The sequence below is a fragment of the Ursus maritimus genome, unplaced genomic scaffold, assembly GCF_017311325.1.
Source record: "Ursus maritimus isolate PB19 unplaced genomic scaffold, ASM1731132v1 scaffold_7, whole genome shotgun sequence".
NCBI classification, from domain to species: domain Eukaryota; kingdom Metazoa; phylum Chordata; class Mammalia; order Carnivora; family Ursidae; genus Ursus; species Ursus maritimus.
Window position 1 is genome coordinate 78,964,014 of NW_024426885.1, and position 14,700 is coordinate 78,978,713.

Consider the following 14,700-nt stretch of genomic DNA (forward strand, 5'->3'; position numbering starts at 1 on the left):
TCCGATCCATGAGCATGGAATATTTTTCCATCTTTTTGTGTCTTCTTCAATGTATTTCAAGAGTGATTTGTAGTTTCTAGAATATAGATCCTTTATGTCTCTGGTTAAGTTAATTTTGAGACAATCTATGATTTTTGGTGCTATTGTAAATGGAATGGAAACTAAGAGGCAGCCCACGGAATGAGAGAATATATTTGCAAGTGATACTACAGATAAAAGACTAGTATCCGAGATCTACAAAGAACTTCTCAAACTCTATACATGAGAAACAAATAAACAAATCATAAAATGGGCAGAAGACATGAACAGACACTTTTCAAATGAAGACATGGCTAACAGACACATGAAAAAATGTTCAAAATCATTAGCCATCAGGGAAATTCAAATCAAAACCACACTGAGATACCACCTTACGCCAGTTAGAATGGCAAAAATTGACAAGGCAAGAAACAACAATTGTTGGAGAGGATGTGGAGAAAGGGGATCCCTCCTACATTGTTGGTGGGAATGCAAGTTGGTGCAGCCACTCTGGAAAACAGTGTGTAGGTCCCTTAAAAAGTTAAAAATTGAGCTCCCCTATGATCCAGCCATTGCACTACTGGGTATTTACCCCAAAGATACAGACGTAGTGAAGAGAAGGGCCATATGCACCCCAATGTTCATAGCAGCATTGTCCACAATAGCTAAATTGTGGAAGGAGCCGAGATGCCCTTCAACAGATGACTGGATTAAGAAGATGTGGTCCATATATACAATGGAATATTACTCAGCTATCAGAAAGAACGATTTCTCAACATTTGCTGCAACCTGGAGGAGATAATGCTAAGTGAAATAAATCAAGCAGAGAAAGAGAATTATCATATGGTTTCACTCATCTGTGGAACATAAGAAGTAGGAAGATCGGTAGAAGAAAGGGATAAAGAAAGGGGGGGTAATCAGAAGGGGGAATGAAGCATGAGAGATTATGGACTCTGGGAAACAAACTGAGGGCTCCAGGGCTTCAGAGGGGAGGAGGGTGAGGGAATGGGATAGGCTGGTGATGGGTAGTAAGGAGGGCACGTATTGCACGGTGCACTGGATGCTATACACAACTAATGAATCATGGAACTTTACATCAAAAACCAGGGACGTACTGAATGGTGACTAACATAATTTAAAAAATTATTATAAAAAAAGACTATCATTTCTCCCTAAACACTAATACTTTAAGTTTAATCCAATCATATTTTCTTTTTAAGATTTTTTTTATTTGAAAGAGAGAGACAACACAGGTGTGTGCATGCTGGGGGAGGGGCAGGAGAGGGAGAAGGAGATCTGCTGAGCAGCAAGCCAGAGGTGGGACTCGCGGAACTCGATTCCAGGACCCTGAGATCATGACCTGAGCTGAAGGCAGATGCTTAACCCACTGAGCCACCCAGATGCCCTCATCGTAAGTATTTTCTAATTTCTATTATGTTTTCTTTTACCCAGGAGCTCTTTAGAGGTGTTTCTTACTTTCGGAACTTACCTGATATTTAATGATCTTACTGTTCTGCGCTGGAGCCAGGGAATGTAACAAACATACTACCGGTGCTATGAAACTTAACATCTTATGCTCTACGTAAGTGCTTTATAACTTAGCATTTAGTTAAATTTCACAAATCTTGTGGATGCTTTTTAGATACATACCCTGAATTTGTATGAAGCACAATATACTATACGTGGCCACTAGATAATGCTGTTACTTACATAAATCTGCTATATCCTTACCCATTAAAGAAATGTTTCATCTGACTACATCAAAATAATAAGCCTCTGCACAGCAAAAACAGGAAGCAATCAACAAAACTAAAAGACAGTCTACTGAATAAGAGAAGATATTTGCAAATGACATATCCGATAAAAGGTTAGTATCCAAATTATATAAAGAATTTATAAGACTCAACACCAACCCCCTCAAATAATTCAATTAAAAAATGGGCAGATGACATGAACAGACATTTCTCCAAAGAAGACATCCAGATGGCAAACAGACACATGAAAAGATGCTCAACATCACTCATCATCAGGGAAATGCAAATCAAAACTATAATGAGATACCACCTCACACCAGTCAGGATGGCTAAAATCAACAACACAAGAAACAACAGATGTTGACAAAGATGTGGAAAAAAACGAACCCTTGTGCACTATTGGTGGGAATGCAAACCGGTGCAGCCACGGTGGAAAATAGTACGGAGGATCAAAAAGTTAAAAATAGAACTACCCTACGATCCAGTAATCACACTACTGGGTATTTATCCAAAGAATACAAAAACACTAATTCAGAAAGATACATGCACCCCTAGGTTACATGTCCTGAGCACTATTTACAACAGCCAAATTATGGAAGCAGTCCATAGTGCCCACTGACAGATGAATGGATAAAGGAGATGTGTGTGTGTGTGTGTGTGTGTGTAAAAGAGATTACTCAGCCCTAAGAAGGAACAAAATCTTGCCATTTGTGACAACATGGATGGACCTAGAGGGTATAATGCTAAGTGAAGTAAGTCAGAGAAAGGCAAATACCACATGTGGAATTTAAGAAAACAACAACAACAAATAAAGTAAAAAAAAAAAAAAAAGAGAGAGAGAGAGGCAAACTAAAAAACAGACTCTTTAACTACAGAGAAAAAACAGATGGTTACCAGAGTGGAGGTGGGTGGGTAGGGGAATGGATGAAACAGGCGAATAGGATTAAGAGTACGCTTATCATGATGAGCACTGAGTAATGTATAGAATTGTTGAATCATTGTGTTTTACACCTGAAGCTAATATAACACAGTATGTTAACTATACTGGAATAAAAAATTTTTTAAAAAATATTTCATCTACCCATTACCGAAAGCAATGTTAAAAACCTCCCACCATGATGATGGATATGTTATTTCTCCCTATAGTTTTATAAATTTTTTGCTTTATGTATTTTGAGGCTACATTAATAGATGTATACAAATACAGAAATGTTGTATTTCTTGGTGAACTGAATCTTTAATCATTCTGTAATGAACCTTATTTTCTCTAACAGTATTTTTGCCTTAAAGTTTATTTTTGTTCAACCAGCTTTCTCTTCGTATGGTATAGGCATTTTCCATTTTTTCATTTTCAACCTTTCTGTGTCCACAGTTTATATGTGTCACTTCAACTAGTATATGGCTTAAATTTCTCTTTTTAATGAAACATGAGAGACTATGGACTATGAGAAACAAACTGAGGGCTACAGAGGGGAGGGGGGTGGGGGAATAGGATAGACCGGTGATGGGTAGTAAGGAGGGCACATATTGCATGCTGCACTGGGTGTTATACACAACTAATGAATCATCGAGCCTTACATTGAAAACCGGGGATGTACTGTATGGTGACTAACATAATATAATAAAAAATCATTATTAAAAAAACAAAAAAAAACAAAAAAAAACCAAAAAAAAACAAAACAAAAAAATAAATAAATTTCTCTTTTTAAACCATTCCTACATCTTTAGGTGAATTACCAAACAGGGTATAGTCTTTTGGAGTTAAAGATTTATGGGAATATTGTCTATGAGACATCCCACCTTGGAATGGTCCTGTGCTTTGTATCCTGAGCCCCTCTGGGCCATAACAACAGAAGTTCAAATTCATCAGGTTCAGCAAATTCCCCCCAGTGTGAAAGCTGGCCAGCAAGCTGATGTTATCTTTTTTCAATCTTTACCTTCAGTTTTTTATCTGAATCTCTTACTTTCTTGCTAGCTCAGAACACCTTTACGAAGATTTAAAAAATATTTTATCTAGATCATTTAGCTGTTTTTAGCAGGAAGGTCAGTCTGGGTATCTAGTCACCCTAACTGACCTGTTCATTCTCCACTGGCTTCACTTCATCTTCCCATTTCCTATATGAAAGCTTACTCTTCAGCCTACTATTTATGGTGTTTGATAGCACCTCCTTTAGATACCTAGCACTCCCGATACAGTCATCAGCATCTATCATACTCACAATCACAAGAAAAGCTCTCAACAAATATTTGGATGTATAAATCCTGATGGTGGTAGAAGGAAGGTGGGGAAAACCCCACAAATGATACATTATCTACACAAGAATAACCCTGGGGCCTACCATATCCCAGTTGAGGCTCACTTCTCTAATAAGCTCAACTACTTCTGAGCATCTGAGGAGGAACCTCTAAGGACTGACCTTTTCTCTGAGATTTAGACCTACCATTAACCGCTGGATGAACATCTTCCACTGAATGCTTAACACCAACACAAACTCAATATGTCCAAATCAAATACCATCTTGCCATAAACTTGCCCATCTATCAGTTTCTAAACCTCTATGAAAGACACTATGAGTCTTCGAGGACTCCAGACAAATCTTGGATTCATTTGTAAGATGTCCTTTTTCTTTTCCCATACCATCACAAAGTCCTTCCAGCATTCATTCTCATTGGTCTATTTCACCCATTCCATTCCTTTTGTCACCCCCTCCTTATTCTAGGTCTTTGCCAGGCCTACTGCAGTCTGGTTAAGTCTCTGCAACAGATCTTGCATAGAGTCTCCCTAACCCCAGTTCCTGCTATATGCTACTGTGAAGTTAATTATCCTTAAAACATTCCTTTGCATATTACCCACCTACTCAAAAATCTTTAATAGGCAGTTTGACAGTTGAGCAGTTTACCACTGCCTATTCAGAAGACTTCTACTGGTCAATAGGGTATTTCAGTAGCTGGCCAGAGAGGTAAGGAGGAAAAGAAGGCTACTGGAAAAGCTACAGCCCCTGACCAAGCAAACAGCATGCTTCCTTCTTGGCTCATAATGACTTGTAAAATGCTGTGGCATTATTTTTTAGCAGCTCTGTCCACCCACCAAAAAGAACAGAGTAAGGAAAAGTAGAGATCTTTCCCCTGACTTTACACCTTAATCTCTAACCTCTCCCTCCAAGTTCTACTAGTTAATTGCATAAACCCTCTACTCCAATCTGACTGTCTATTTACTGTTCCTGCAACAGGTCTTGCTATTCCTACAACCGTCATGATTCTGTTCACGATCTTCTTTCTAATTCGAATTGTCCTTGCCTATTCTAGTGGCCAAACTCTTTCATGAAGCCATCCTCAACTACCTCAATCATTAGGGACTGCTCCTTCCTCTAATGCCATAGTTTTGTCTACTCACTAGGCAATCAGAATATGCTACTATAAATTATATTATCGCGGACAACACTTTTCACCCTACCACAGGCAATACTATGCACACAGTTTTCAATAAAGGCTTATTAAGCATAACAATCCATTCATGTATTATCGAATATCTGTGTTTGGCTTTCTACGTCTTCCATGTGTGTTCCAGGAGCTCTCAGAAGCTAAGAAAATAAATAACAAAATTCTGTTTAATAGTCACATCTCTGTTTTTAAGACTTTTGAAAATGGTATGACTTACCAATCTTTGACCTAAGGCTCAAACTGACTTGATCGTGTGGGTGGCAGGAAAAGCTGCACTTCAGCTGACACATGGATATACTTAATTAACACACACACACACACACACACACAAACTGCACTGGTCAGACCTCTTAGAGAGTTATAAATTGAGTGATATTATGATATAATCTGAACCCTGAGTCAACTATTTTATAATCAAATTCAAGGAACAAACTCACAACTGTTCAAACTGCTTTTCGGATACAAACAGTAAGCAGTATTCACAAAACTGTAATTTTTACTGATTTAAGAGCTATGCATAGCACCATAAAGCAGTCACTTATTAAACATCCCGGTCTGCCACACTAGCCTATACAGCATTCTCAAAGAACAAGATTTATTTATCTTCTATCCTTGGCACCAAGAATTTGCTAGGAGCTCAGTTAAATGTTTACTGAATGCATCACAGTCACAACACACAGAAGGAATCTAAAAATCAATGAATATGAACATCTTGCCCTCAAACAGCAAGAAAAACCTGAAAGGCTCCTTTAACGCTTTTACTTTTTTGAGCAAGAATAGAAACCAAAACAGATATATCATCCTAATAAGAAAATGACCACAAAAGTCACTTACTGAAAAAATAAATAAATAATTAAACCTACTACATATATTAAAAATAACATTTAGCAACTTCTTAATTAGAAATTAGTGAGTTTGCAAGTGTTAAGACTGACAGCTGATCAGTATTACCCACATTTCAAATGTCGTGCAAAGCAAACTGCATACCATTACTAAAGATAAATTGTTTTTGTTTAGTCTCTTGAAAACTTTTACCTAGATTCCTTCATTCACTAGCTGACAAAAATGTTCTAATGAAGATGTTCACAACGAAATACTGGAATATCTTTATTTTTCACCCTTTTTTTATCCTGATAAGTTACATAGAAAGGATCTGAAAAACAAATACTTTTTTAGGAATAATGAAATTAAATAGGACACTCAAACACATTTTCACATGGGTCTTAGAGAACTTCTCATTAATTTATAATCCTACTACATCCTTAGTTTTATGGAAAAATACTAGCTAGCTACAAGAAAAAATGATCCTCAAACATATCAGTCATACCTGTTTCTGAGCTTCGACTTTTTGCTTTCTGGTTGGATCAATTGCATCTACCATCCATTTGATTGTAAAGTATGTTACTGCACCAAATATCGTCAAACGGAAAATTAAACCAACGACTTCATTCCGACTCAAGGGACGAGAAAAGGCTTCAGCATGTACCATCTTGATTAACCTTAAAAAACAACAGAAATGTCACTAAGTAATAACTAGATTCATTACAACTGGGAAACTGATAAGTAGCTTAAACTTAGCAAGAAAAACTAACTTCTAGTCAAATTCAACGTTACCTGCCTTAAAGTCTTATTTTTAAGGAAAAATGAACATACTAAAAACTGAGGTTTATTAGACTTTTAAAATGAATTTTCCTTAAAGCTCATACAATTTAATAGACAATAATTCTGCAACAATGCAGTCAACATCTTAAGCTATTTACTCTTTTAAACAGCTTTTAAGTAACCATTTCAGAAAATCAAGAGATAAAATGACCAAAACACTAATCCAACTGAAGAAAGGCAACAGATGACGAAATACCTTCCTAATATGATGGTAAGAATTTCTTCTACTAAGTACAACGTACAACAGGCAATTTTTGAGTGAAACTGAACAGACTCGCTTTTTCCTCAGGCTTACTTTTCAGGTTTTCAAGGCCTGCTTAAATTTAAACATGCCATTTTGTCTATTAATAAGTGACATTAAATGTTTTGAGCCATCCTATTGTTTCAAACCACCCAGCTAAATATGAAGCACTAGACTCTTCAAACATCTTTGAAGACAAGAATATAGTAGTCACCTAAGACAGAGAGGAAAAAAGGAGGCAGCCTGCCTACTCTCAGCTCCATCTCTGAGCAGCTACCTCAATCACATACAGGCTTGCGGAAGGCATGCACACCCCTGTCAATAAGGCAGTAACTACCCAGAACAATAAGGTTGTTAGGGACGATGGGACCGTCAAATTTTGGAAGACGGGACCTCAGATTGTAATAATGCCATTTTCCTCTCATGGCACAAGACTGTGCTGAGTGCTATGCTATGTGAAAGAGAGAGAGAGAAAATATACTCTGCACTCATGTGAAAGGAATAAATCAGAATTTGCACAGATGGCTCAGCAACAGGTAAAAATTAGGAACTGCACAGATTCATATCTATGGCCCTTCCTCCACTAAAATTAATTTCCCTTGTCACTACTACTTCTCAATTAAAGATCTTCACGTTCCTCCCTCTGGAACAGCTCCAACAATTTTTAAATTCCTCTTAGTTACCTGCCCCCTTCCATTCAAGAGTATATACTTCTCTCTGATAAAAAGACTTCAGAGCTTTCCCTTTATTTACAGGATTTCCAAATGTTCACAACCATCCTAACCTAGCCTCAAAGAGTAACATTTAAGCATTTTAACTCTCACCACTTCTCAATAAGAACTTTCAATAGCTGGAGTCACTGGTGTCTGAAAATGCCATGTGTATTTTCCCTCCACCATATTTGCCTGGTACCCTGGATAGGCCATTTCTCTCCCTTCATCTAGCATTAGTCAAATTCTATACAAACTTCACAAACCAACTTTACCTTCTTCATTTTTCTGTCACATACAAGAGACGCTATTCAGTAATTATCTGTTCAACAGATAAATTGCTGCAGAAACTGCAGAAACACTTCCCACTCGATCATTCCAACAAAGCTGCTGCCAGACTTTGAACGATTTCCTCCAAAAAAGTCAAGGGTTCCACGTTTCTCCATTACTAGGGGCCACTTACTTCACTATAGTACGTTATTTAACTGAAACTTAACAACAAAATAATTGAAAGCCTTCATTTCAGATGAAGAACCTTTGACCTAGGGACATTAAGTGATTTAATTCACACCATAAAGCACCTATAGAACATGTATTTATAATGCCTACTATATAATGGGCATACAATAATGGCTAAGATAAAATTACTGTCCTCAAGGAACACACAGTCCAGTTATTATATTAATTATATCTTTATAAATGGAGCTAGGGAGGAAAATCCACCTAATTAAAAATCTCTCTTCATACAACAAATTCAAGTGTACGTTCATCCATCAGCATGGATTCCTAAAGATGAGTTAACAATACTCCATTTCTTATAAGTAAAAAATTGACTTCTCTACCCTTAATTCCAACAGAGTAAATTTGAAAATGCAGCTGGAAGATATGATATCATTACGCGGGGATGTTGCTCATAGATGGAAATAAACCAATAGGCAAAACCTATTGCCTATTATGTTTTTATTAACTTATTAATAAATTTTATTAACTTAATCTGTGACAACCAGTGATATTCGAATAAAACGTTTTCATTTATTTAGAAGTTTGAGTTAGTAGTGGTAGAACCGCCATCTACTGGATGTTCACGGAACTACATGAACAACTAGGGCAAGTTTCAGTACATCCCAGTCGTCGAGACAATTTTTAATTCTATAAAAAATTTAAAGACATAAAACCTTTGTTAACTGTACATTTTCCTACATTTAAATTAGTAGCTGCGGTAGAGTATTCTAGACCTACGGCCACGTTTAAACCAGTAGTCCATCTTTCACAATGACTTTAAAATCCTGAAATGAAACCGAAACTCCTACTTGTAGGTTGTAACCGTATATACTTTATTGTCCACCCATCTATCATTCATACGACACAGATCTACCCGCAACGTGAGGCCGTTACAGGAGCACTGCAGCAGAATACACAACAAAAGCTGCCTGTGCACACAACAGTAGGGAATGTATTTCAATCTTGTATAAATAAACATAAAAAATCAACAAAATACACAAATATGCACAAACATACAGACGCTATAATGTACAACTAAGAAATATGGCAAAACCCTGCAATGCATAGTTACTTGCTAGGCAAACACGACACCAGACAGTTTCATTTGAAGAGTTCTCCGTTTCAGGGTAGAAAACTTTAGAAATCGGGCAATCTACTGACAGTTTAGGGACCGAGAGTATGGTGTTTCTGTCCTAATTCACTGCAGGGTTATAGAAAAGTTTTTCTCAACCCCAAAGTCCCAGTCTCGAGGGCAACGAGGCCCTAGGAACACAGCCTGTGACAATGACTGCCAACCTTCCATAAAGGACAGGTTATTATTAACAGCACCATCCTCTGAGAAAGAGTGCCCGGGCCTAAACAACCGCCTCCCCCTTAGCACTCGGTGGTGGTGGCAGTGCCTGTGCGACACTCACAGCCGGCTCCGTCCGGCCGCCTCCGCCTAGGACCCCCGGTGCTCAGGTCGCCCGGGACGCCCCCAGGCCCCCGCGGCGACCCGGCTGTCTACCGAGAGTCCCTCTCAAGTGGCATAAGTCGCGGGGGGGGACAGCGCTAACGGAGACCTAAGGGCCTAGGCCGGGCCGGAAGCCAAAGCGAGGCCCGGGACGCCCTTGGAGGTTAATCCGCTGGATACCAAGGGCTGCGGGAAGCCGGGGGGCGGCACGGAGGAGGGGCGTGGGAGGAAGGCGCGGTGACCTTCCTCTCGCGGCCTCCCAGATCCCAGCCGGCCCCCAGGGGAGCTCAGCGGGCTCCCGTGCCAGTCCCACGAGGCCCCGGAGGACCCCGCTACTCACCCCGGGGCGCACACTCAGGCAGCAGGAGCCCTCAGCCTGCCTCACACAGGAAGGAAACGCCGCCTGGGAGAGAATGCTTCCGGCGGGAGCCGTGCCCCGCCCCCTGGCACGGAGCGTGCGCCGCCCACGGTCGTCGGCGAGGAGGGGGCGCGCTTCCGGGTTTCAGACAAGGTGGGGGGGTGGCGGGGACCGGGCGGCAGGTGGTCCAGGCTTGCGGTGATGCGGCTACGTCCGCTTGTAGCATTCGCCGAGATTCTGAGTTTAGCAACTGAGATGGGATAGGCGAAGGCGGTAATCCCAGGAGATCCCCGCCGAGCTTGCGGGCTCCGGGCGCGACACTGACAAATCAGGGAGCCTTCTTGAGAGTGCGAAGAAATGCTATGCATCCCGGCAGAGTTGAGTTCTCCCCTGACTCCTCCTTGAGCCTTACGCCCGCCCCTCGCCCCTCACCCCGCGTGCACACCCGCAGGGACTGCTGTTACGTCTGTCCTTTAGCCAAAGCGCTGACGCGCATGGCCACCCCCCACCCCTCACCATCTGCCTTTCAGTTTCTAGGGTGAGCTCACCCTCCTCCCCCATCTCCGCGCTGACAAACACCTGGGGGTGGCGCCTGAAAGCCCTATAGAACGATTTTGCAGCCCACCCAAGCAGGACCGGCAGTCGGGACAGAATAGGCTATCTGGTAGCAGGATATGCATTTCAGTGACTTCCCTTTTCTTCTACACCTTCCCCTTTCCAGAATGAGAGAGGTGACACAAGAGGTCCCAAGGGAGCAAACCTGAAAGCCAGCGCCTCCTGAACACACAGACTGCCGGGGCGGGGCGAGTTGATATTAGCCCGTTTCCAGGTAGAAGCATCGCTTCCTTCAGGTAGAGGCGGCAAGACTAGCCTCCTCGGGAAGGTAGTGTGTGCCTTTCTGCTTTAGACATCTAAGATTCTGCAGCCTGATTGTAGGAGTTAGTGTATGCTACCCTTTTTACAGGCTTGTAAGGATAATAGCTACAGTTCATTGGGATGCCTACTAGTTGTCCGGCGATCTGCTTCCAAGTGCATCCATAATCTAAATTCCTCCAAAAGCAATTCTTTTAAGTAGCCATGATTTTCTGTTTTTTTAGACGAGCAAATTTTGAGGCTTAGGGAGAGAAACTTTCCGAAGTTCATGTACCTAATTGGCAAATTTCGCTGGAACCAAATTTAATTCAGACCCTACCCTTTACACGTTCTCTTTGAGATAGTAATTTAATACCAGTTTCTACTTAAGTCTAGTTGAAAGAAGACCATGAAATGACAAGATCTTAAGTTTTTAAAGGGTGAGGATGGGATGGCAGGGATGTGTAAATATTTTAAAACTTTGGGTTCATTAACAAGAATCAGAATGGAACTGAATGATACGAAACTGGGTTTAAGAGAACTAGACTCATTATTTAGAGAGGAGGTAGAACTTTGAGAAGAACAGGATGATTATGAGACCAAGACAATTTTTACCAAACCAAACCAAAACCATAGTGGCTCAGCAGTCTTGGAGGAGACTCTCCATTGGTTCCCTGGGGGTTATCCTCAGTCTGAGTCATTGCTTGGGATGCTCCTGGGAACATTCATTGACAGAGCTAAAAGGTAGAGATTACTGAAGGAAAGAACTTTAGGTGGCCCACTAGGATAGGCTCACCAGTAAGGAAAATAAGCTGAGAAATTCAAGATGGTAATGGATTTCCATCATTCACTGAGTAAGGGCCTCACCTGCCTTATCCTGAGGACCAGGGTGGCCAATCTACTCAGTTTCTCTGACATTAAGGGGGTTTTTGGAACATAGGACTTTGGGTGCTAAAACAGAGAAAGTCTTAGGCAAACCATGAAGAGTTGATCCCCTATTAGGGACATTTTAAATAGATTCTAGAATGAGGTGGAACTCCTGATATGATTGCATCTTGCCTCAATTCACCTGGACTGTGATTGTACAGGAGGTTGTTAGGTAAAATAGTCAAGACTGGCCATGAAGAATCTGCATGCCCCCAAATAAATTCTCTGCTCATTTCTTTTCCAGTAGTTTGGCTATAAACCAAGTACCTGCACCTATATCTTTTGGACCTAATTTTCATTTAGCAAATTCTCAAGAAGCCTCTTACGTCTGGGTCCTAAGACATCAAATTACTGTCTTCCCACATACCATGCATGTTCATTTCCAGCTATCACTAAGTCAGCTAAGTTCTTCCAGAATAGAGCTGAGTGAACATATGCTTTTCATCCCAGGATAGCTTTATATAATTCCTGGCAGCACAAAACACCATATTTGGCCCACAGTAGGGGTTCAATAAATAATTCATTATGTATAATATTAATCAGGAAATTATAACAACAGATTTTTTTGGTAGACTTTCTGGGCCTTCCCCCGTGATTGTTAGAATCAAGAAAATAAAAATAATTTTTACGTTTATTATAGAAAGTTGGGCTTGGGGGTTTTTTTGGTTTATTTATTTATTTATTTTTATACGAATGCCTCCTAAAACAGTTTATGGCAGTTCTTCCCACATGGAACTGAATTATCCTTTGCATTTGTTAGTTGGATGGGAGTGTGATTAATTTGCTCCGCAGCCAAGGTGAATCTTTGCGCTGGACCCTGAAGGGGAAGGGATTCCTTAGATTAGGGGTTCTCAGATTTCATTGTGGATCTGTTCACTTGGACAACTTGGCAAAATGCAGATTCCTATGTTACAGCCTTAGAAACTCCCGTTTAACTGCTCTAGGTTTTGGTCCAGGGATTTGAATTTTGAATAAGCAATCGAGATGGTTTAGATATAGGTAGTTTTGGATCATGCTTTGAGAAACTGCCCTAGTCAGTGACGATTTTAGATGTATTTTTACAAAAATCTCTATGCCCCAGCCCCAAAAGCCTATCTGGTCAGCTGAACCATTAAGTCAGCTGGTGTATACCAAAAAAATCAAGGCAAGGAAGCTTCACAATGAAATTCAGAATAAAATGTCTTTGAAAGGAAAAACAAATCTGAAATTTTTGGATAAGTAGACACACTACACCTGACTCTTTGATGCTCATTAGAAATGATTCTCTTGACAGTGATTTAGAAAGAGCAGAACTTCAACAAATATATAGAATTACATAGCAGTACAATAGTCACTGGGTAGCCTTGGTTCTTTTAAAAATATTTCATCAGAAAGAATAGTCTTCATTATTATTTTGACAAGTTAAATAGGATGGTTGGAGAAAGAAAAGTAAAACAAGTAAATGAAGCCGTACTTGAAGTCAGAAAAGCCCTGAGAAAGACCAAGATTAAGTGCTTGAAACTCCAATAGAAAGAATAAGATGGCAGCAAGGCAAAAATAATGGAAAATTAAAATTTCAACAGAATGGACGGAGCAGAAAGATGAATTGATAGCTCCATTCTATAAAAAGCACAGAGAGCTAACAGATCCAATAGCAAAGTTCAAAGAACATGTTGTAAATTTACTTTTCATGCATTTATGTTTTAAAATTTTACACGTAGGGGCGCCTGGGTGGCACAGCGGTTAAAGCGTCTGCCTTCGGCTCAGGGCGTGATCCCGGTGTTATGGGATCGAGCCCCACATCAGGCTCCTCCGCTGGGAGCCTGCTTCTTCCTCTCCCACTCCCCCTGCTTGTGTTCCCTCTCTCGCTGGCTGTCTCTATCTCTGTCAAATAAATAAATAAAATAAATAAAATTTTACACATAATTTAAAATGTGTGTGTATGTAATTTTCTAATGTTATCAGGGTAGCACTAAGCCACAATCTTACATTGCTACATAATCCTTTTTCTTAAGCACTACTGCCAATTGGACTTTTTTAAAGTTTATGCTAGCCATAAACATCATGTAGAACTTGGATATTTACTTTAAACCTGTGATGTTTTGTTGTTTCACTTTAATACGGTACTGAAAATATACTGCTCAAGTGATACTGTCTATGGAAAGTCAGGATGGATTGAAACGGGATTGCTTGGGAAGAAAGCTAACCCCACTGTAGACTCATTAGCAAAAGCTTTAAAGCATAGATGAAAGAGTAATCGCCTTAGGATTCATTTAGGACCTTCATAAACACCTTCCCATATGCTTTTCTTCAATGGGAGAGGGAATGAGAGGGATTGGGTGAGAATGACAAAGATATGAGTTCATCAGCCAAAATGGAAGAAACAGTAGCTGAAACATTAATTCTCAATTTCTGTAACAGCAGATTGATAGATGAAGCATAAAACAAGACCAGATGCTTTGGTTTCCAGGATGCACTTGGCCTCCCATGCTTTATAACCTGGAGCATTTATTGCTGTAAGTAGGTCACTTGCTTGCTCTCATTTACCTGATTCGAGGAAAATGCCCTTGAAAGTACTTGGAAAAGAATGTGTGCTGTGACTTAACATTTTAAAAATTAAAATTTCATAAAACCCCTTTTCCCCCTATTTCTCTATTAGTCTGAATAAGTTGTAACCCTGAAACACGTGTGAAACTAAAATGGATGAAAAGAATTTGAGATCTCATTTTCTAAGCACAAAAACACTAAAATTTGTGTCCATTCTGTTAGCCCCCATGACGCACTCTGCTGAGCACCGACACAGT

At 40.1% G+C, this 14,700-nt stretch overlaps 1 protein-coding gene and 1 long non-coding RNA gene across 2 annotated transcripts in view; one reads left to right on the plus strand and one right to left on the minus strand.

Moving 5' to 3' along the window:
* ATAD1 (ATPase family AAA domain containing 1) overlaps positions 1–10,245 on the minus strand; it is a 49,314-nt gene extending 39,069 nt beyond the window's left edge. Inside the window, exons 1-2 of the mRNA XM_008689583.2 lie at positions 10,121–10,245; positions 6,541–6,712 (exon numbers count right to left, since the gene is read on the minus strand). Coding sequence (XP_008687805.1) covers positions 6,541–6,702 — 162 coding nt within the window. The 5' untranslated portion in view covers positions 6,703–6,712; positions 10,121–10,245. The remainder of the gene's footprint in view (positions 1–6,540; positions 6,713–10,120) is intronic.
* Positions 10,246–10,397: 152 nt separating this feature from the next.
* LOC103661920 lies at positions 10,398–14,395 on the plus strand. Its single transcript, XR_568330.2, has 3 exons — positions 10,398–10,515; positions 10,860–11,021; positions 14,318–14,395. It is a non-coding gene; the product is annotated as an uncharacterized LOC103661920 (long non-coding RNA).
* Positions 14,396–14,700: the final 305 nt, after the last annotated feature.